General features: G+C 31.3%; 1 protein-coding gene across 1 annotated transcript in view; it reads left to right on the top strand.

Moving 5' to 3' along the window:
• LOC148624229 (polyribonucleotide nucleotidyltransferase 1, mitochondrial-like) overlaps positions 1 to 19,938 on the top strand; it is a 29,212-nt gene extending 9,274 nt beyond the window's left edge. The window contains exons 9-25 of the mRNA XM_088566824.1: positions 1,312 to 1,363; positions 1,723 to 1,780; positions 3,175 to 3,277; positions 4,770 to 4,872; positions 6,839 to 6,909; positions 8,757 to 8,793; positions 9,416 to 9,482; positions 12,207 to 12,296; positions 12,801 to 12,955; positions 13,609 to 13,680; positions 14,072 to 14,135; positions 14,783 to 14,866; positions 15,485 to 15,568; positions 15,777 to 15,883; positions 17,763 to 17,818; positions 18,197 to 18,275; positions 19,733 to 19,938. Coding sequence (XP_088422950.1) covers positions 1,312 to 1,363; positions 1,723 to 1,780; positions 3,175 to 3,277; positions 4,770 to 4,872; positions 6,839 to 6,909; positions 8,757 to 8,793; positions 9,416 to 9,482; positions 12,207 to 12,296; positions 12,801 to 12,955; positions 13,609 to 13,680; positions 14,072 to 14,135; positions 14,783 to 14,866; positions 15,485 to 15,568; positions 15,777 to 15,883; positions 17,763 to 17,818; positions 18,197 to 18,275; positions 19,733 to 19,885 — 1,435 coding nt within the window. The 3' untranslated portion in view covers positions 19,886 to 19,938. The remainder of the gene's footprint in view (positions 1 to 1,311; positions 1,364 to 1,722; positions 1,781 to 3,174; positions 3,278 to 4,769; positions 4,873 to 6,838; positions 6,910 to 8,756; positions 8,794 to 9,415; positions 9,483 to 12,206; positions 12,297 to 12,800; positions 12,956 to 13,608; positions 13,681 to 14,071; positions 14,136 to 14,782; positions 14,867 to 15,484; positions 15,569 to 15,776; positions 15,884 to 17,762; positions 17,819 to 18,196; positions 18,276 to 19,732) is intronic.
• Positions 19,939 to 22,856: the final 2,918 nt, after the last annotated feature.

A 22,856-nucleotide genomic window follows, 5' to 3' on the forward strand; every position in this document is an offset into this window, starting at 1 on the left:
AAATCATGCATGTATCCAAAAAAACAGCTAATATGACAATAAACTGCAGCCCTATTTACTTGTAAGGTTTCCCGTATTTTTTACGGTAGAAACATTAAAAATACACTTTCTGGTAAATGGTTGCGAGATGATGGTCAGAAGTAAAATTCAGGAAAAAAAATCTGATTACTGATCTAGAAAAATAATTAACCAGGATCCGTAGCAGCTGAGTGTTTTATTGACTGCAAACTTTTGCATGCATTTAGAAGACCATGATCAAAACAGCATGGTTGATTTTGCACATCAAATTTTGAAAATTTTGATTTTGCTCTGTTCCGTAGCAAGCCAAAGTTGCCCATCTTCTGAAAGTTTATCAATTTCATTTGCCTGTGCCTAAGTAAATCATTGTGTTAGGGGAAGCCTCATTCCTTCAGTGCCATTTATAACCCTGTTTAGTGACACTCTACAAGCCGAAATGGATTCATCCTCAATGTGAAACAGATCTGGTTGTGTAGTGCCAGTTGATGTTGTATTGGAAGACTGTTCAAGCAGGGTCAATTTAAGCACCTATTGTAATTCTTTATCTTGACTGTCACAAGGAACTCTTGTTATCTTAGAAGAACTTGATTATAATTCATTTGAAAGAGGGAAACTGTTTTACTGGAAGAGGACAGAGTTTTCAACGGCTTATTCCATATTCAATATTTTTTTCAATTCTTGGGAAAAAGTTGGTTTATTTCAATCTTCATAAATCTCTTAATTTTCTTGTAGATGCTCTCAGATTGCAGGAAATGACATATAATTTTTCTAATTTTTCTGGAGGGGGGGGGTGGGGGCATTATGAGGCTACAGTTGGGTAAACAGGTCTGAAATTGTCATTCAGAATAGTTTTTGCTTTTCAAACTCTCTAGGATTTTAATTCTATCACTCGTCATAGATTTGGAAATTCTTAAATGGAGTTCAGAAGATTGGTCCTGAAATGTTGATGGAATGAATGTCATTTCTATGATTTTTTTTTCAAAAAACATAAAATCTTGTTTTAGTTTTTTTTTTAACCCTCTTAGAATATTCCTACACCTTCAATGTGCTTGATTTTTATTACCTGTCTGGTTCTTTCAATGACTGATATATAACTAAGGTAGTCTGTAGTAATAGTCTGTAGTGATCTCATCATTGCATTGTACTCCAGATGTTTCTTGGTTATTTTAAGAATTAAGTACTTTTGTGTAAGGGACAGAACCATAAATATCCCTTTATGTGATTTGCCGTGACTAAGAACTTCAATTTATGATCATATCAAAGTATGAAAGGTAATTTTTTATATAATTGCAGATTGACAAAGGCATCCTTAACTGCTATATTTCAAGATGAAAGTCATGACAAGGTAAATGATCTCCCCATTTACTCTGCAAGAGAAATATAAGTATGACATGCTGTTACATACAAGCAAATTCTGCATAGTATTAACATTGATATTCATAACAGTATCAAAATTATTATTTTTTTGTGTGTGTTCTAGGCCCATTTTTTTACACGCGATGAATTTTATAAAAAGGATTTTCCCCCTAGAACATACCACATTACATCTGTCTATATTCATTTACTAAGTTGTGAGAACAATCATTTATGTTCATGCATACATGGCTGGCCTCAAGCTGACATTTTACATCCTGATGGGGTTGTAGTCACCATATCCATTCTCATTATTTCGTACAAATTACAAAATGTTCTTTTCTTTAATAGATTTCCAGAGATATTGCAGTGAGAGATCTTAAGTCATCAGTAATAAAGCAATTGTTATGTAAGTAGAATATTGACTTATCTCTTTAAAGTAACAATTAACATGAAACAGTTGACCCATGTTATTGTAAATGCAACCAAGTGTAGATGAGAATCAATTCATTTTAGATTTAGTTAATTATTCCATATATATAAACCATTCAATATGGTGTGCTTTTGTTCTTAGTTTTTTGTTGTTGATAGATGAATTTTGTTTGATTTAAGATTTCATTAATTGTTTATAACTGAATTAACAATAGAAGTTAAGTCATTTCAGAAGTGTGATCTAATTGTAACCCCCCCCCCCCCCCCCAACATTTGTAATATAGGAATCACTTTGTCTGTTTATCTGTCTGTCTGGTAGGTTATCGCTATTTCATGAACAGAAAACTCGAAAATTAGTACCTGTAAAATTGATTTTTTTAAGACTACACTATACAATGCTAATCATTTTTTTTAAACCACCAAAAATTGATACCCATGAATAAGTTCACTTTTCAGAATCCAGAATCCTCATAATTATCACAATTTCAGTAATCAAATTTAAAGGGTTTTATATAGGGAATTCATTTAAATGATATTTATTATTATAATTATTATTTACAATATTTATATAGCACCAATCTAAACTACATTTACTCTAATTTACAGCATATAAATGATATACAATATAAAATACGTAGTAATCAACACCTAAATTATACAAAAGAAAATGAAAATTAAAATATTATTCAGAACCATAATTATGTATCTTAGATATAGAAATTTGTAAAACCAAAAAAGAAAAGATGAACAAAAAAAAATTACAAACTATGTAATTAAAACATAATTAAGTATTAAAACATTATTTCAATAGTATAAAAATATAAGATAATAACTGAATCTAAAATTAATTTAAAAAAAAAATGGCAAAAGTGAAAATATCTAGAAAATAGATTATATATTAATTTTTATCATTTATTGCATGGAGCATCAATCACAACTCTGATTAAAATGACTTGATGAACTGATTAACAGTTGTCTGTTGTACATTACACAGATAGTGTTTATTTTAGTGAAGGATGATATGGCTCATTACTGTTGTTTTCTAAGATTTGTGTAAGCAATAGGACAGAGTGTTTTATGGAAAACTCAGGGCCTGATCCAGGATTTATGGTTAAGGGGTGCATTAATAGAACTTAACGCTAAGTGAACAGGGCAAGATAATTTTTGATAATAGAATTTGTGAATAATCAAGATTTCATGCAAAAAAGATTCTCCCACTTTAAGGGGAAGTGTACACCCAGAATGCTTTTCCTTGGATCAGCATCTGAAACTACTTTAATGATCACAACTTAGTACTTATTTTACATAAGACCAGTGTTTGTTGTTATATTCCTTCTTTTTTTTTTTAATAATTTTTATTTATATTTTAAGCATTAGTACCAGATGAAGAAAAAAACAAGGAATCATATCAAGAAGCTTATGACATTTACACAAAAAAAATTTTTAGGGACTTGATTTTGACAACAGATAAAAGGTAAAAAAAAAAGTGCAGAGGTAGAAGTAGCAAGCTTCTGAAATATTCCCCAATTTTAGGAGGTAGACCTAGGGTAAGGGACATAACTCTTGAAATCAGTGATATGTTTGTATCATATTCAATTTCACCAAAGCCTTTCAAGCTTTTCTCAGTAACTGAATGAAATCACTCCAAGTCCCTTTGATGCTTACATGAGATTGATGTAAAATGATGAATACGAATGTTCCAATGATTTCTAAGAGTTGTGTCCCTTACCCTAGGTCTACCTCCTTAAAATCTATTTTAGATATATAATTGTGTTGCACAAATCTTCTTTAACTTGCTATAACATTAATTTATAGGAACCTTTTACAGTTAAATTTCAAACTTGATTTTTTGCCCGCTTTTTTTAGGTCTATAAACTGCATTGAGAGAGATTTCACAGTGAAATTAATTGACTTTAAATACTTAAAAGTATTCAAAATGACCAAATAAGCACACTGAAGTGAAATACAGAATGTAGTTAAAGAGCAGAAATATAGACACATGTTCTTGTATTTTTTTTGATACATGTAATTGTTTACTTGTTTAAGTTTCTCAAAATATATTGATTAAGACCAGAAAAAACTATGCAACTTACATTTATATTTCTCTTACAATTGATTAAGATAATTTGAAATTTCAAAAAATGAAAAAGGCCACCTTCTTTAAATTTGTTTCATGTAACGTGCTCAAATAAGAAAAAAAAATGATATTTAAAATTGCATCTTCTACATTATTGTTTTTATTTTGCATTGGTTTATTGTGTTTTTGAAAAAAACATTATGAATTACAACACTGGTTGCTCTCTCCTAATATTAACAAAAGATGTAAAATAGGAGCATTTTCTTTTTAATTCCCGAAGTAATCACTTAAACCTTATATTCCCTGTAAACAAAGTTAAATGGTAGGGGTGTAACGATTACAATACATATCACAATTCTTGGCTGACTATTCAATTTGTATCACAATTTTAACAGACATGCTTTGGTTGTGTTATGTTAATTCCATTTCTAAAAAATGACACATAATCATTTCCATAAGTAGTTACTGTTCTTTATCCTTACAATTTAAGCAAACATAAAGTGCTTAACACAGCAGATAAGTTAATTTGTGATAGAGAAAATTTTTAGCTTCATTACTCCATTTTTGACTTCACATTTTGCTAAGTGAAAAATCTGATCAGAATCGTGAAAACAACCCTGTATCGATTTCCAGATAGTAATTTAAGAGATTGTGATGCACCGCTGCAACAGAGGATCGTTACTCCCCTATTAAATTGGGAATAATGATTCAAATGTCTGTCTTTGTATTTAGCGAGTGTAATTTAAACCAGTAAATGGAATTAAGGTTAATTTTTTTATGCATATTTAGGAAGATGCTTTGAAGGGGATATAATCTTACTGGAGAGTTTACATCAGTGGAAGTGGGGATGTTGTTTAGTTAGCCTGCTCACTGTTCTGGTTTATTTCAGATGTGATGGAAGAAATTTGAAGCAGTTAAGGCCAATAAGTTGTGGTGTTAACTTGTTTAAACCATTACATGGGTCAGCCATGTTTCAAAGAGGCCAGACACAGGTTGGTTTTAACACTTTTTTTGCCAAAGTGATTTTAAATTATTGTATCAAATATTTGGTATTTTATTATAAATAAAGATTTGATGTGGTGATCAAGGGTCTGGAAAGGGTAAAAAATGCTGGTCATTGGCAAACAAATTTTGCAAATGACCAATGACCATTTTCCAATAACAGATATAATAAAGTGCCAACCCTTATAAATTACAGCCTGCGTGGTTTTTGTTAGTGTATAGACATCCTGTCTCCTAATTGTTCATTGGAAATTAATTTATTACTTGATTTAATTAAGAAAAAGATTTACAAATCCATCATTTTCCCGCCTATCTTTCAGTGGTAACAAAAGCACATGCTGAAAATACGAATCAGTTGTAGTTTGTAATTATTAATTCATCAATTGAATCTTTTTAACACATAAGTCAACAACCCATTTAAATCAATATGCAAAATGTATTTGTGATTTTCTTTTCTAAATAATCAACATTTTTTTCATCATTCAAAAGTTTTTGGCTGTTTGATGTAATGAAAAAATCAGAGAGACAGAGAGATACAATGTTTGTTTACATGTTAGAACGTCCACATGTGATCAAAACCGAACTCGTTCACTTGTTCAGATGTTTTGTAAAAGACAGAGTATGTGATGGAATAACACAAATTCCAGTATTTATCTTTAAATTACTACAAAAAAAGTTCTGCTGGTTTGATAAAATGACTGACATGGGCTGTCAAAATTTCTGGACCCTTGGTGGTAATGAAAGTTACACAAATTTTGTAATTCTGCTGTATACATTTTATTTTTTTTTTTTTTTTTTTTTTTTCGACCTACAGATTCAAAGACAACTTTGATTACTAGACCCCTGGCAAGATGCTCACATTTTAGAACAATCTTTATCTACTATCTCAAAAAATAATGATTGATTATAACAGTAATCCTGTCACAGACACATTTTGAATGCAAGTCTAGCATGCCTGATTTGAGGCCCAGCCACGTACTTTGGATTATAAAATTGCATTGTCAATATGATTTCATTAAATTTCTAGTCTTGAGATATCTACAGACAATAAAACTTGAGGAATACTTGTGAAGTAAAATAGTCTGTAATATCATGTAGAGTTATAGACTGTTAATGTTTTCATTTTCATAATTGCTAATTTTGAGAGATTCTGTACAATCAATTTTTGCATTCAAAATTAATTTTATGGGTACTTTTTTGCATGCTTTCCTGTTCTCTGCAAAAGAAAGTACAATGCAAAAATAAATGTTTACTGTACTTGCATCAAAAGCTTAAGTGAATATTACATACAGATTTAATACGACCCCATGAACTTTTATGTCTGTTTAATAGTATCATGCTTTTTTCATCATTGTTGTGGTTTGTAGACATTTTGTTCCTGAACAATAATCATGTAAGTAAGTGTATAGATTTTATGAAACTGTACCACAAGTTGCCATACCACAAAAGGAAGACTTCGATTGATTTTGGGGTTTGTGACAAAAACCCTTGAGGAATAAGGGACCTAAAACCATCATATGTATGTACCACAAGGTGTCATACCACAAAAGGAAGACTGTTATTGGTTTTTGGGGGTTGTGACTAGAGCTGTTTAGGAATGAGGTGCCAAAAGTGGGTCAGAAACAAGTATTTTCCTGTTGCCTGGACAATAACTTTAATAATAGGGACCACTTTGAATCTTGTCAAATTCTTATCTGGTGTCAAATATTAAATCACAATTGAAATTCAGAGCTGTACCAAGCTTAAATGGAGTGTTCATACTTTCCTAAACTGTTCTGAAGCCCTTTTCACAAACAATCGTAAGGGTAAAATTAGTCGTATGTTGTGACATCACAATACTTAACTCTATTATGACTAATTTTACACTTATAATTATTTGTGAAAAGGACCGCAGGGTTCTACCTCCGCGGTCATAAACTGTTTTCTTTTTGAAGCATTTGATAAATGTTTTGACAGGTCGTATGTACTGTGACGTTAGACTCCTTAGATTCAGCAGCAAGAATAGATACTGTTTCTCAGATACTCAGGTATGTCTATCCTTAGATTCAGCAGCAAGAATAGACACTGTTTCTCAGATACCCGGGTATGTCCATCCTTAGATTCAGCAGCAAGAATAGACACTGTTTCTCAGATACCCGGGTATGTCAATCCTTAGATTCAGCAGCAAGAATAGACACTGTTTCTCAGATACGCAGGTATGTCAATCCTTAGATTCAGCAGCAAGAATAGACACTGTTTCTCAGATACGCAGGTATGTCTATCCTTAGATTCAGCAGCAAGAATAGACACTGTTTCTCAGATACCCGGGTATGTCCATCCTTAGATTCAGCAGCAAGAATAGAGACTGTTTCTCAGATACTCGGGTATGTCAATCCTTAGATTCAGCAGCAAGAATAGACACTGTTTCTCAGATACTCGGGTATGTCCATCCTTAGATTCAGCAGCAAGAATAGACACTGTTTCTCAGATACCTGGGTATGTCCATCCTTAGATTCAGCAGCAAGAATAGACACTGTTTCTCAGATACTCAGGTATGTCCATCCTTAGATTCAGCAGCAAGAATAGATACTGTTTCTCAGATACGCAGGTATGTCAATCCTTAGATTCAGCAGCAAGAATAGACACTGTTTCTCAGATACCCGGGTATGTCAATCCTTAGATTCAGCAGCAAGAATAGATACTGTTTCTCAGATACTCGAGTATGTCAATCCTTAAATTCAGCAGTAAGAATAGATACTGTTTCTCAGATACTCGGGTATGTCAATCCTTAGATTCAGCAGCAAGAATAGACACTGTTTCTCAGATACTCGGGTATGTCAATCCTTAGATTCAGCAGCAAGAATAGACACTGTTTCTCAGATACTCGGGTATGTCAATCCTTAGATTCAGCAGCAAGAATAGATACTGTTTCTCAGATACTCGGGTATGTCAATCCTTAGATTCAGCAGCAAGAATAGATACTGTTTCTCAGATACGCAGGTATGTCTATCCTTAGATTCAGCAGCAAGAATAGATACTGTTTCTCAGATACTCGGGTATGTCAATCCTTAGATTCAGCAGCAAGAATAGACACTGTTTCTCAGATACTCGGGTATGTCAATCCTTAGATTCAGCAGCAAGAATAGATACTGTTTCTCAGATACTCGGGTATGTCAATCCTTAGATTCAGCAGCAAGAATAGATACTGTTTCTCAGATACGCAGGTATGTCTATCCTTAGATTCAGCAGCAAGAATAGATACTGTTTCTCAGATACTCGGGTATGTCAATCCTTAAATTCAGCAGTAAGAATAGATACTGTTTCTCAGATACTCGGGTATGTCAATCCTTAGATTCAGCAGCAAGAATAGATACTGTTTCTCAGATACGCAGGTATGTCAATCCTTAAATTCAGCAGTAAGAATAGATACTGTTTCTCAGATACCTGGGTATGTCCATCCTTAGATTCAGCAGCAAGAATAGATACTGTTTCTCAGATACTCGGGTATGTCCATCCTTAGATTCAGCAGCAAGAATAGAAACTGTTTCTCAGATATTCAGGTATGTCTATCCTTAGATTCAGCTGTAAGAGTAGATACTGTTTACCTGTATTTGATGGATTTTCATATTTATTTATGATATTTATCTTGTTCTATATCATTTTTCCCTCATCAGTATACTGGTTATACTTGAAAGTTTCTGAAATTTTAGGCTGTATTTTCTTTATAGAGATTTCATAAGTCTTAGTTTGGGTTTAATGCTTCTAGTTATCCATTACTTGAATTATTAGTATGTACAATTTATTTGTACAAAATAAACTTAAGTGATGAATTTGAATGTATTGTAAAAAATGTGGATATGAGGAATTTGTCAAAAAAAACATTTCGATTTTTCAGTGGTATGAAAGAGAAGAATTTCATGTTACATTATGAAGTAAGTGTAGTTTCATTTAAGTATTGTTAAACATAGTTTAATTATTTTCTGTAGTTAGTAATGACAAAACAATTTTGTCTTGAATATCCAAAGGCAATTAATTTAATATGGACAAGATTTGCTTTGATATGCTTGATAAATAAAGTTATGATGTTAAGAAATAAAAAATGATGTTAAGTTATCTCTTTCATATAGAAATACCTCTACTAGATGCTATTTTGGCAAGATTATGTAACTTTTGATATATTCATGAGGCACAGGGAATCTAAAAATAAAATCTTGCCATATTTATTATCTGATATTTCACAGTGATTTCTTTCGGATGCAGAAAATAAACAGTAAAAATTTAATATCCCTATTCATAGTGTAAGTTGTGAAATTTTCTGCTTATTTGGAACAAGTCAAACCTCAGGTTTACATAACAGTTTGACAATAATCTAACACACTCCTGGTGATCAATGTGTTATGACAGACATTGAAACATGTCTAGTAAAGAATTTCAACATAATTATAGGATACTCCATAACAATCTTTGATGTCATGTTGATATTATTCAGGGGTTTGTATTGAATGTGATATGAAACAGATGGTAAACCCATAATTTCTATTTTTTTTGCTTCAGTTCCCACCATATGCTACTAATGAAATATCAAGAACTGGTTCTACATCAAGGAGAGAACTAGGTCATGGTGAGTAGGTTGTGTTAAAAATGTTACTTGGTCATTCTGATTAAGTTTTGTCACAGAGAACTAGGTCATGGTGAGTAGGTTGTGTTAAAAATGTTACTTGGTCATTCTGATTAAGTTGTGTCACAGAGAACTAGGTCATGGTGAGTAGGTTGTGTTAAAAATTTAACTTGGCCATGCTGAATAAGTTGTGTTACAGAGAACTAGGTCATGGTGAGTAGGTTGTGTTCCTCAAAACTGGATTATGGCAAAGTTGTGTTCATAGCAAGGTTATGAGGTTGTTACTTTTTTGAAAATCTAGGTTTGTGAGGAAGATATTGTTCAGAGAATTATTTGATGATGACTACATTGTTCAAAATTTTAGAGGCATAAATGTTTGCTGACTCTTAGATACAGGCCAGCACACATCTGTGCCAATAAAATTCTAAATTCAGATTTCATACATTTTTATTTACATTTCTCAGTCATTAGATCGAAGGTGACGAGCTTTGTGCAGCAAAAACTTAGATTGAGATTGACAATCCATTCATTCATTCAAAAATTGGTGATATTGCCACAACTCTAAAAAAAAATGTAGTAAATATACATGTAGAAATCAGACAGTGGAAAAATGCTATGAACCAATAAATATACTTTTCTACACAACACTTCCTTTAATATGAGTATAAGTTTTTTGTTCATAAATTCTGTAGCACATAAGCACACTGACATTATCAACACAAGTCAGCACACTTGTGTGCCAAAGATAAAATTGAACAAGTGTATCTCTATATAAAGAAAATATTTAATGATTTGCATACCATTCAGTAGTAAACTGCCAGTACTGCCTTACCACAAAGGTGAACAGATAGTTATATATATATAGGCCTGTACACTAATGTGCCAAAGAAATACTGTCAGATGAAGTAAATCCTAATCTGTGACAACATAAATAAAAAATCTCATAATCAATTACATATATCACCAATAGACTACATGTATTAACAGCACAGTGTGTGAAATCCTAAAAAAAAATAAATAAGACATGTAAATATTCAAAAATTTCCATAACACATAAGTTTGCTGGTGGTATCATATTTTGCCTACACCCTTGTGTCAATGAGAAACTAAGGCAAAAGTCATTTTTTTAAGCATGAATGTGAAGAAATGAAGATATATATACATGTAGCAGCAACTAAGGGATTTACCAGTACTGCTGGCACTCTTGCTGAGTATCAGTTATTGTTCCAGTAAAATGTTCTTGTATGTTCATTGTATTACTTTATATGTGAAAATTTGTATGACTGAACCATTGTAATTGTACATTATATGTGTGTAATAGCACAGATGCCAAACTAAATTAAAAATTGTACTGAGATTTATGCCAGTAAAAATTTCAATGGCACAACAGTTCACAGACACTTAATTTCAAGCCTGCACTCTGTTGTGCCAATGAAAAGCTATGGCTAAATGCTTGTCAAATCACTTTTCCCTCTTTTTGTACTATGAATCCTTAACACTTATCGTGGAAAGGTACCTTACGATGGTTGTAAAATAGCAAAATTGAGGCATTCTATTTGACTTGTTATGTGGACTACTTGTATGAAGAATTACAATATCAATATTCTTGAGCCACCAAAGCAAGCAGACATTCATTTTTGTCTGCACACTTTTGTGCCAAAACAATACAGAATCATTTCTTTTATAGATTGATTTTATTTCTTTTTTTTAAAGAAGAAAATTATACATCAAAATATGAAACTGGTAATAATGAGAATACAATATCACTGAAGAGATATGTAAGAATATTAATATTCTTGAAAAAGTAGCTCAAAAAATTAATGATGAGTTGGAAAATAATCAGAGTACATGTTTGTGTGTACTTACAATTACTTGTTTAAAAAATATGATACATTTAATATGATTAATTATATATCATTGGAAAGATATGATAAAAAAACTTTTTTTATTAGTTGGAAATTAGCAAAGTATGTGTACTTACAACTACCTGTTGTTTACTTTCCTTTATTTTGATGTTTCAATGTTTTTTGATGATGGTGATACATTTGTACTTCTTATATATTGATTTGAGAACAATAAGAAAAGATCACTCATTGATAAGAGTAATGATGTCTATCTGATTACATTGTTATTCTTTAATTGACATGTAATTACATTAATTACTTAGTTAGTAGCTGAGACAATTAAATGTAGTCAAATATGTAATTACTGTGATAATAAGTTATTACATTTATTAGGACAGAATATTTTTTTAAAAAGTGTGAAATTTTAGCAAGTTAATTTTTATTTTATATTTAATTTTAATTTTGTAATGAAACTGCAACTAAAAATTAAATAATGCACTATAACTTGTTTGGAACTGATAATTTTAAGAATGCCTCATACTTTTATTGGAAGTAATCAACTTTATATAGTTAATGAATTCTAGATTTGAATTTGTTTGGTACTGATAATTTTAAGAATGCCTCATACTTTTGTTGGAAGTAGTCAACTTTATGTAGTTAGTGAATTTGACATTTCTTTGAATATACATGTTTGTTCATAAAATGAATGTATTAATGTATTCAAAGTACTATCCAACATTAGATAAACTTTCCAGTTGTTCTAGTCAGTTTTCCCTTATTCATATAACAAATATTGGCATTTTTCACTTTTAAAGGCTACATATTAATTTGTTAACTGTGTTAAAATTGAAAAAAAAAATCTAATTTCCTGACTTTTTTCCAGGAGCTTTGGCAGAGAAAGGGATACGTGCAATCATTCCAGATGAATATCCATTCACCATCAGATTGACATCTGAGGTGCTTGAATCTAATGGTCAGTGTAAAAAGTAAACTTTTAAATATCAAATTAAACTTAGGTCTAAAAAAAATATGTGTTTCCGGTAACCTGACCAACCCTAGTTTGTGCCCCCCCCCCCCCCACCCCAAATCATACCTACCCTAATTTTGAAAAGGATGTTACCAGATACACATATTTTTTTAGGCCTTACCTGATAATTTACGTTTTGTTTTTAATATGATTTTTAATACAGGTTCATCACACTTTTGCTTTTTATAATAGGACCTTTTGTCCAACCTGACAATGAGTTCTTTTCTGCCTATTTATTTCAAATTTGATCTTTTCCTATCCACAAAAAATTAAATGATAGATTCTTTAAAGTGAGAGTTTTTTTTCTATGAATCAGGAGTTTTCATGAAATACATCATTAAATGAACTTCTTGTAATCCATGCCATTTTATGGGGCACTCACTCTGGCATAAGTTCTGACCAATTAATTTGCTTTAACTAAGCTACTGCACTGATATGGTATGCTTTCAGGATCCTCATCAATGGCATCAGTATGCGGTGGTAGTATGGCATTAATGGATGCTGGTGTACCAGTGTATAAAGCTGTTGCAGGAGTAGCTCTCGGACTTGTCTCAAAGCAAGGAAAAGATGGGGATTTCAATTATAAAATCCTCACTGATATTTTGGTACTTGAATATTTATTTCTAGTTTTCAAATCCCACACATTTTATTTGAATAGTCTTTTTTCATATTTACAGAATACAAGTCGTTTTAGCAAGTTATTTTAAAGGAACATAATTTACTGACACACAACAACCTGATTTGAGGTCTCATTGGAGAAAAGAAGAACAGTAAACAGTTTTCTTTTTAAATTAAAACTCTTTTCACTTTAGTAAGTACCTAAGTCTACTGCTGTCTATTGCCCCAATCAGACAATTAACCAGTCTGTTGGTCGGTGAATTACTTTCCTTTGGTTTGAAATTAAAAAAAAAAACAAGTCAAAGAATATGAGAAATGAATATTAGATAAAACTACAAATAAATGTATAATATTTGTACATGTCATTTTCTAACAATCTAATTTATTCTATGTTATGAACAGCATAGAAAACAATTAGCAATCTGAATTAGAGATTGTTTCAAATATTTATTCTGTAAAGTTTTTATTTGTTGCATCTCGTGCAAGAAAACATATGTAGCTCTCCAGTATCAACTTCTTCTATATGTGGGGGTATGCATAGCACAACAACAGGTGCAGCTTCATGCTGAGTTTTGATATTATTACAATAGAAGAGATCCCTTTCTAATGAGTAATTCTGTTTATAATATGGTTATTACAGGGTATAGAAGACTACATGGGGGATATGGACTTTAAGATTGCAGGCACAAAGTCAGGCATCACTGCACTACAGGTTTGTGTGAAACATTAGGTTGGATTTTTTATGAGAAAAAAAACAGAAAACATTTAATTTTTAGAAAATAAGCATCTGTTTGTAATTACAGTTGTCATCAAATGAGTCAATCTAAAAAAAAAACAACATCTACGAATAGCTCAAAACCAACACATGTAAAGTTCTTTAGTATCATGAAAAAGAACGTGGCCAGTAAATGTATACTTTTAACAAATTATAACTGACAAGATTCTACTGAAATAAGACCTGAGCAATGGGTAATAAGATTAATTTGGTTATGAGGAAGTAGACCTGCTATAATTGGTAAAGATAACATTGAAAGGGTGTTTTATTAGTAATGGGTTGTAAAAAGATCAACCTTCAGAGTATATTTCATGAACTATTTCTAAAGGCAGATGTAAAGTTACCTGGGATACCATTGAAGATTGTGATGGAAGCCATAGAACAGTCAAGAGGTATGTAAAATACTAATGAACATAACTAGTTTATAATGAGGATTTTATGTTACTGCTGGTATGAGTATCTGAGTTAGTGATTGTTCTCATTTAACCCATCCTTTCATCAGTCAATCTTAAATTTGGTGTCTTAATTATAATTTAGGAATTAGTCAACCAACTCTAATCAAAATTAAACACAAAACATTAAATACATATCAAGTTTTATGATTGTGTATAAGTATTTTTGTGTCAACCTTTAATACATGACTTTTTTCTTGAAATGTTTTTATTTCTTCAAATATATGATTTAATATTTTGGAAGTACACTTACTTTTATTTTTTATCTACAGAGCTTACTGTTAATAGGTTATTTCTCTTGAGATGAAAAAGTAAAAAAAAATCTGTGTTCATAAAATATATTTTCATACAAAAAAACAACTTTTTAGTTTCCCAATACCCACACATTTTTGCATTCACAGTTATTTGTACCTGACAGACTCTGCCTGAATCAGTATGACTAGAGCATGGGATTCTTTACTGTGATAATAAAAATTTGGTCGCTGGGTCATAATTCATGTTTTTTGATTTGGAGGATTTTAATTAGAGAGATAAGTATATGCTTAGGGTAGCAGTAGCTATCTCATTTTTCAATCTTTTTTTTAAAGACGCTAAGAATGAGATATTGAAGATAATGGCAGATACAATATCAGAACCTAGAAATGAGAAGAAAGAAAGTTTTCCTGTTGTTGGTATGTTGAATTTTGAATTTAAATGGAATTATTGGTATATTTAATTGTCAGTTCAACTATGTAATGCACCAACATTTACCTGATGAAATTATTTAATTGGATTTATTCTCATTGATTCACTGGAGAAAAAGATCAAGTGTATGTGTGGGATACACATGACTGATAAGTCATGAGATTGGACATATAACTGATAAGTCATGAGATTGGACATATAATGGCACTGTTATGGGCTATTTACATTATGAATTGAACTACTTTAAAGTACAATGTGTATTGGGGTTGATTTAAATGGTTAGTTGACAAGAAAGTCACAGTTATAAACAAATTATTTGACTATGTCAGTAAATGTAAAAAATGTAAATTTTAAGAACTACATGTTCTTAACAGTATGCCTTTAAATGAAATAACAATAATAGTTGGATTATAATGTCATGTAGTAATATTAATGTTTTCAATAAGTTTGTACACAAACAACTTACATCATTTTATGAAATGTTTACATATATATATATATTGTAGACCATTATTAGAGGAACTTATGTTAAGTTGTGTAATAATGGAATTGATTGCTTTATTGTTATATTTAATTCTTTTACAACTCTTAATATTATTCTACAGAAAGTTATGATGTTCCTTTAGCCAAAGTATCCAAGTTTTTGGGAATAGGTGGTTTGAATCTGAAGAAACTCCAGAGTGAAACAGGTAAATCTTTTACACATTGTTTTATTTTTGAAATGGTTTACTGGTATTACTTTTTATCTTATTAGGATGTCTAGAAATATTACTAGAAGTGTATGGGTGGAGAGGCCATTAATGTTTTTTTTTTATATTTTTAACATACATGTCATGAATTTATTGTAAGTTAAAGTTTAACTTTGTGAGAATGACTGCTGCATTTTTGATCATGTAGGTGTTAGAGTGACCAGAATTGATGAAAGTAATTTCCAGTTATTTGCCTACAATCAGCAAGCCATGGCAGAGGCAAAAGATATGATTCACCAGTTCTTAACAGAAGAGGTAGAACCATATACTTGTAAAATTATGATATTTGTAGATATGTGAATGTACTTACTTTATGTAGCTTGATGAGTAACAGCTTGAGTTTGATTTTTTCCCAATCAAATGGTTTTTGGCTGAAATATGGACCTTGAACTTGTATGTTGTAATATTTCAGGTGCTGTGATAATTGCTGTCGGTAGGGGACAATGTGTTTCTGTATTCAATACTTTCAGAATTCTTATTGATTAAGAGTTAGAGTATGCTAAAGAAGATCAATGTGTGCAATGTCTTGTTCTGGATATGTAATTATCTACAGATATCTCAAAAATGAAGAAAAAACAGTATGACCCTGATGCTTTGAAACCTGCATTCATGCATTATTTTGTTAACAATATTTTCATTGTTCAACAAACAATTCCATCATTGAAAATTTTAGATATTTTTTTGTTTGACAGTTTTATTTGTTTACAGTCAAACCTGCTCTGCTGGTCACCTCAAATCACCTGTCACCTTCACTTAACAGTCATTTCAAAACCCGCCCAACTGTTTTCTCTATTTATTTTAACTCAAATCAACGGTCACCTGTTTTTTTACCGAAATTGTCTTTCTGACTTCTTATACCGGCAATTAATAAACATTTGGTATATCACATGACCCAATAACAGTACGTTGTCACATAATTTAATTATATTAAGAACATGTAAATATAAATAATTAGGTTGCCGAAGGGTTAAATCAGTATTGCAATGAAAACAAAATTGAAGATTCGATAGTAAAGGTGTAAAATTTACTCACTGGTCAGTGATTAAGTCGTGAAATCTTCAGTCTTCAGTTTAATTATGAAAGTTTGAGTTGTGACAAAATGTTTCAGAATCAGGAGAAGGAAAGAAATGAGGCAATTAAAAAATTAAATAGTGGGAAAAGTACCCATGCCATTGTAATGGAAATGGGTGTCGGAAAAACACAAATAACTAAAATTGCCAAAAGAAAAGCAGAAATTATAGAGGACATTGAAAATAATGTAGAAATTAGCAAGTTATGATAATCTAATGATAGAGGTCATCATACAGTATATTAATTTTAAGTGATCTAAAAAAATTTCTTAATAATTTCAATGCTAAATCAATTTCAACCGAAAAATTACTTGAATAGAAATTGAAATAAGATAAACATCATTTTGAAATAATTTGCCTTGAAACTTCAAGCAAAGTGTTTAAATTCTCATATTTTAATATTTCTCTTTTAGAAAATAGATTCTATGTTGTCAGTTTTTTTCCATTACTATATTGTCATTAATAAATCAAACACTAGCATATTTCTATTTATTTAGTGGAATTGTATTGTATTCCATATGGCTCCCCATACTTGTTTAATCTCTGCACCATAGGTAGGGTACGACAACAATAATGGCGGATAGTTGATAGTTGATATCTGATTTTCATTCACTGGTTTAATAATTAAACGAAGACAAGACTATGACATAATACACAGTAGTAGAAAGTAAAATGTCCAAATTTTTTTTATATAAATAACATTAGCGTCGTCTGGCCAGATCGGTAACTCAATCAGACAAATAACATTTTGACCACTGGAATAGGGATAACCCAGTATACAACTGCAAAAAAAATTGTTTAGTGTTGGCAGCCTTGTCCATAGATGTATACAGTTCCGTTGGAATAATTTTGTTTGCTACAGTTGAATTTGATTATAAATTGTATATTTTTTTTCGGTTGTTGATAAATCTAAATGACTGCTAAGGAAATAAAAGTGAGCACAGTGGCAAAACAGCATCTTTATTGCAATTTACTCAAACTCATAACATATGCAGAAAACTGTTGACAAGTAAATTTTAGGATCAAACAATATTAGTCAATATTATTTGATATTTGCATTTTAGAAAACTCCTGAGTTAGAGTATGGTGCCATCTACACAGGAAAAATTACAGAAATAAGGTTTGTATTGTTTATACCTTCATTTTTAAAATTTAACTTCACAACTTTTATAACTCAGGTTTTCATTTCAACAAAGTTACTTTATCACTTGTGTGCTTTGATACTTTGTTTAAAAGTGGAGTATAATTTAAAACACTAGTAATTTGAAATTTTTTTCTTTAACTGGTAAGATAGCCATAAAAATGAAGTTTCCCACTATGGAAACCTGCAAATCAACAAAAGTAATTCCTTATCTGAGTTTTACTTGCCAAAGGAGACAGAAAATGTTTACTCTTGAAGCTTGTACCAATGAGGTAAAAGTTATTGAAATATAGTTATAAGTTATTGTTAGGACTTTTATGTGGTCATACTTTATGAGCACTCTGTGTCTATTTTCAGAAATTATGGAGTGATGGTCCAGATACACCCAAAATTAGAACCAATGTTGTTACACAGAACACAGTTAGATATTCGCCAAGTAAGTTCATGAATTATTTTTTCGATCAAAGAAAATCATTGCAAAGAAAATACTCTAAAAAAAAACTTATTATTATTTTAGTTACCAGTAGTAAATCAGAAAAGTTCAGGTACTTTATTTTAAGATCCTACTGGCTTCTTTATTCTACAGATTTACTATCTGTTAAAGAATATCCAGTAAACTTTTGTGTGAAAGACGAACATGTGGACTAATGGACAAACAGACAGACATACTACTGAATTAACCAGCATGTGCACACACATTATAGCAGTTCAAATTGCAAAAACAAAAATGATCATTTTTTATATTTTGGCAGATCCTTTTACATTTTCATGCTTTGATTAGATTATTATCATAAATTGAAGGTTCACGATTCAGGGCTTAAGCAATTTGATTTTGTACGTGAATGTTTCATGGTGGGTTGCAGATCAAGGTTACATTTGGTTTGCATTGATGGTTTTGACAAAACTAATGCTATGGGGCTGGGAATTTTTGTCCTTGAATTCCAGAAGAATTTTATTTTGTGTTTTGTATGTGAGGATAATAATGCTAGTTTTGGAGAAAGCATTCAGTTTGTTCCAACCAGCCATTTTGTTACACAATAGGGGACATAGAACTATCTTTGTCCATCTGTCCTGTCACACTTGTCAACACAACTCCTCAGATACTTATTGATGGATTTTGTTCATATTTTGTAGGATAGTTAGTCGCCATATGCATTAAATCATATTGCACTGCCATTTGATTTGACAAATTTTACAAGAGTTATGGGACTTTTGCACTTTGACCTTTTTTGGGTGGCGGTAGGTGATATATGGCTACAAGTTGCTTGTGTTTTTATTATTTGAGATAAAATGATGCAAAATCAAAATGTATATTCCGCAAGAGAGACAAATATTTTTCATTGTAAAAGCATCCTGTTTTTATTTTTTTTAAACAATTTTTCTGCATGGTCAGTTATCCTTCAAAAATGGTATTGCAAAACCAAAGTACACCTTTAAGTGTTTATCAAGTCTACATAAATAGGCTTAATGATCTGATTGGAGTTTACCCAACTGTGTAAGCATATGTTTTCCAAAGAAATCACGTAAATAAAGAAAAGATGAAAAGTCAGTATTTTTTGTTATCTTTGGAAGCAATGTAAAAGCATTTATAAAGTACCTTTTATGCTAGAAATACAATAAGAAATTAATCTAAAGTTTGAAAGTATTGAACAAATATTTACTGCATTTTTTCCATTATGACACATAGCCAGTCAACTGATTTCTCCACTTCCCCAGTCTATTACATTACTTTAATTAGTTCTAAAATGACAAATGGAACATAAAGGCTGTGTTAACACTAATAAGAAAATTGACAAAAAAACATGGACTTTTCTTCACCCTCGGCTTAATTTTTAGGTGAATATGTATGTAACAACTCCATAACTTCATCAATCATTTATGGTTTTTTTCTAGGTCAATCATCCATCAGTCCTTGGGTTGAAGGTTGGAGATGAAATATCTGTGAAATATTTTGCACTAGATCCTGCAAGTGGACAAGTCAGACTATCTAGGAAAGTTTTACAAACTCCTTTAGGAAAAGCAAGTTTTTTGAAGGATAAAAGATAATGTTTTGTTACTGCTTGTATTTTCTATCCATGATGAAAGTTATATGCTGCTCTGATCCATGTTGTGACACATATTCTCCTCATTTCATATTATTTACAACCTGTGAAGTAGGAGGGCAGTTAAAGTACAACATAAAACTAAATTAAACTGGTATGAAATCATTTACCAACAAGATGTCAACAAGTAATTATAAGGTGAAACATATTTATTATACTGATACATACATCATATTTTACATTGGGTCTTTTCAATGGAATCATCTCAATGATCTCAGGGTAGCATGTGCTCCTTGAGTGTGGGTCATGAGTTGGATCCCAGGCTGAGTCACACCAAAGAAAATTGGTAGTCACTGCTTCTCTGTCACCTCTGTCAAGCATGCAGTATATAGGAGATAGGGTAAAGATTGGTTGGCTCAGTCTGAATGCTGTGTCCAAATTGGCTGGCATGCCTACCTGTAAGCTGTTGTTTCTGTTATCTAGCACAATAAAGATCTAGCTCAGTGTGTCGTAGGACATTGATCAATCAGTCATTTCAGTGGATGGAGAGGAAATTTGTTATTTAATTATTTTAAAACTAAATGTGTTATTTTAGTGTTGGGTGTTAATTTATGGCAAAACCTGATTCATCAGTTGCACATGACAACAAAATATGCTGTTCAGTAATTGGGTATAAGGGAAAAGTAGGTCTATTGCAGGTTCAGCTATTGCTGGGAGGTGTACCCAAAACAATAGTTTGTTCTTAAGGTACAGTAATCTTACTTTCCTTGAATATCTTATCAATATTTATTGTACCTAGAGAAATAGAAGCCTATATGTAAATCATGTCCAGTTCTAATTATATATACATTTTTACAACAAACTTCATGAACAAATCTGTTTGAAATGGTAACACAAGGTTTCATATCACAAAGGATGACTGGGATTAATTTGGAGTGGGTTATGTCCCAACTGTTTTTCAGACTAGAAAATTTTCAAAAACAAGTATTCTAAACTTAACTAGTGGATGGAGGGAAATGAATGTTCATGCATATACCTAGGATCTTGTCTATGTGGTACAAGTACAGATAATTGAATGATTTAAAAATATGGACAAGTTTTTTAATGTACAATAGAGAAACGATTCAAATACTGTAAACGCACTTATTTTCGCTATTTTTGCAATGGATAAAAAACCATGAAAATGAGTACCTGAGAAATTGATTTTAACAATTTTAAACGCTAAAATATTTTTTTGAAATTGTGAATTAATCATCAATTATGTGTAAGAGTCAAAAGAGTAATAAATATGTCTTTTGAATATGTGAGGATGACTTGTTAGTTTTATGTACCTTTGTATGCATTAGAATATTATCGAAATTTGTTTTAAGTCAATTTTTGTGCAAATGTATTATAATTCATAGAGCAGGTGAGGTAGAAGATCTGTCCAAGTTTTTTTTCTTACTTTATGTTTTTGTTAAACAATCGGGAAAATACTTTGTTCAATATGTTTTATACTAGTATGTCTGTTACAAGGTATTGTTATTTGTGTTAGATTCAGTGGAGACCCACCACAAAAATTGCAGTTGTATTATGCGATGATGCTGTTGTTGTTGTCATTGTTAATTTTTAGCTTACCTGGCTGAGTTTAACTCTGAAACTACAAGACCAAACCAAACTTAATTTGAATGTTTCTTAGAGTATTCTGCATAGGATTGGCATGGGGATTTTTGATCAGAGGAAAAACATGGCTGCCCTTACTAAAAATAGAACTTAGGGGTCAGAGAGTAGTTTTTCGCATATTTTATCTCCAAAACTGTTAGGTTTCGCCCAACTTTTTCAATTGCTGAAATGATCTTTATTGTAAGGCCTGCAAAAGTCTCCAGGGACAAAAGTTGTTAGTCAACTCCTTGTAAGAGTTATTGCCGTTGAGGGGTGAAAAATGACGTTTTTTTTTTGTTTTTTTTTTAGTTTTCAGCCAATGTTAGAAAACTATGATAGATAGAAAGAAACTTTCAGTTGCTGAAATGATCCATATATGTCCTACCAAAGTCTTCTTGGGTCAAAATTGTTGGACAACTTCTTGTTTAATTTATTGCCATTGAAAGGCAAAATTTAACAAGTTGAGGGATTCAGGGTCCAGGGAACCTCTTGTTCAACGTTTTTTTCCTATATGTAATGCTATTTTTTTCCAAAAATCTTCTCTTCTGAAACTACTACACCAATCAAAACCAAACTTGGTTTGAATGTTCCTTAGGTTGTTCTGCATAGAACTGATGTAGATATTTTTGATCCGTGAAAAAACATGGCAACTGTTACTAAAAAACAGAATGTAGGGGTCAGAAAAAAGTTTTCACATTTATCTCCAAAACTGTCAGGTTTTGCCAAAATCTGACAATAAAAGTGTTTAACATGATGAGATTTGTCTGTGGTCAAATATTTGTTTTGATCTGTTAAACCATATTGGAGTTATTGGCCTTTTTCCACATTTTTTGGCTATTTTTAATGTTATTTCCATTAAAAATCTCCTCAGAAACTACTACACCAATCAGAACCAAACTTTATATGATGTTCCTTACTGTGTTTTTCATAGAACTATTGGGATTTTTGATCTGTTGAAAAATGGCCGCCATTACTAAAAATAGAACATGGAGGGTCAGGCACAAGTTTTTCGCATATATCCAATACCGATAGGTTTAGCCGAATTCTATCAATTGCTGAATTGATCCTCATTATAAGGCTTACAGAAGTCTGCATTGGGTCAAAGTTGTCAGATGACTCCTTGTTAGAATAATTGCCCTTGAAAGGTGAAAAATGATGTTTTTACAATTTTCAGCCTAAAACTTGAAAACATTGATAGAGAAAACTTTCAGTCGGTGAAATGGTCCTTATTTATAAGGCCTACAAAAGTCTGCACAAATCAAAGTTGTCGGAAGATTGCTTGTTAGAGTTATTGCCCTTGAAAGGTGAAAAATGATGTTTTTTTTTTTTTTTTC

This window comes from Perna viridis, chromosome 2 (genome assembly GCF_037379345.1).
Source record: "Perna viridis isolate PV_CMFRI_1.1 ecotype Kerala chromosome 2, ASM3737934v1, whole genome shotgun sequence".
Lineage (NCBI taxonomy): Eukaryota > Metazoa > Mollusca > Bivalvia > Mytilida > Mytilidae > Perna > Perna viridis.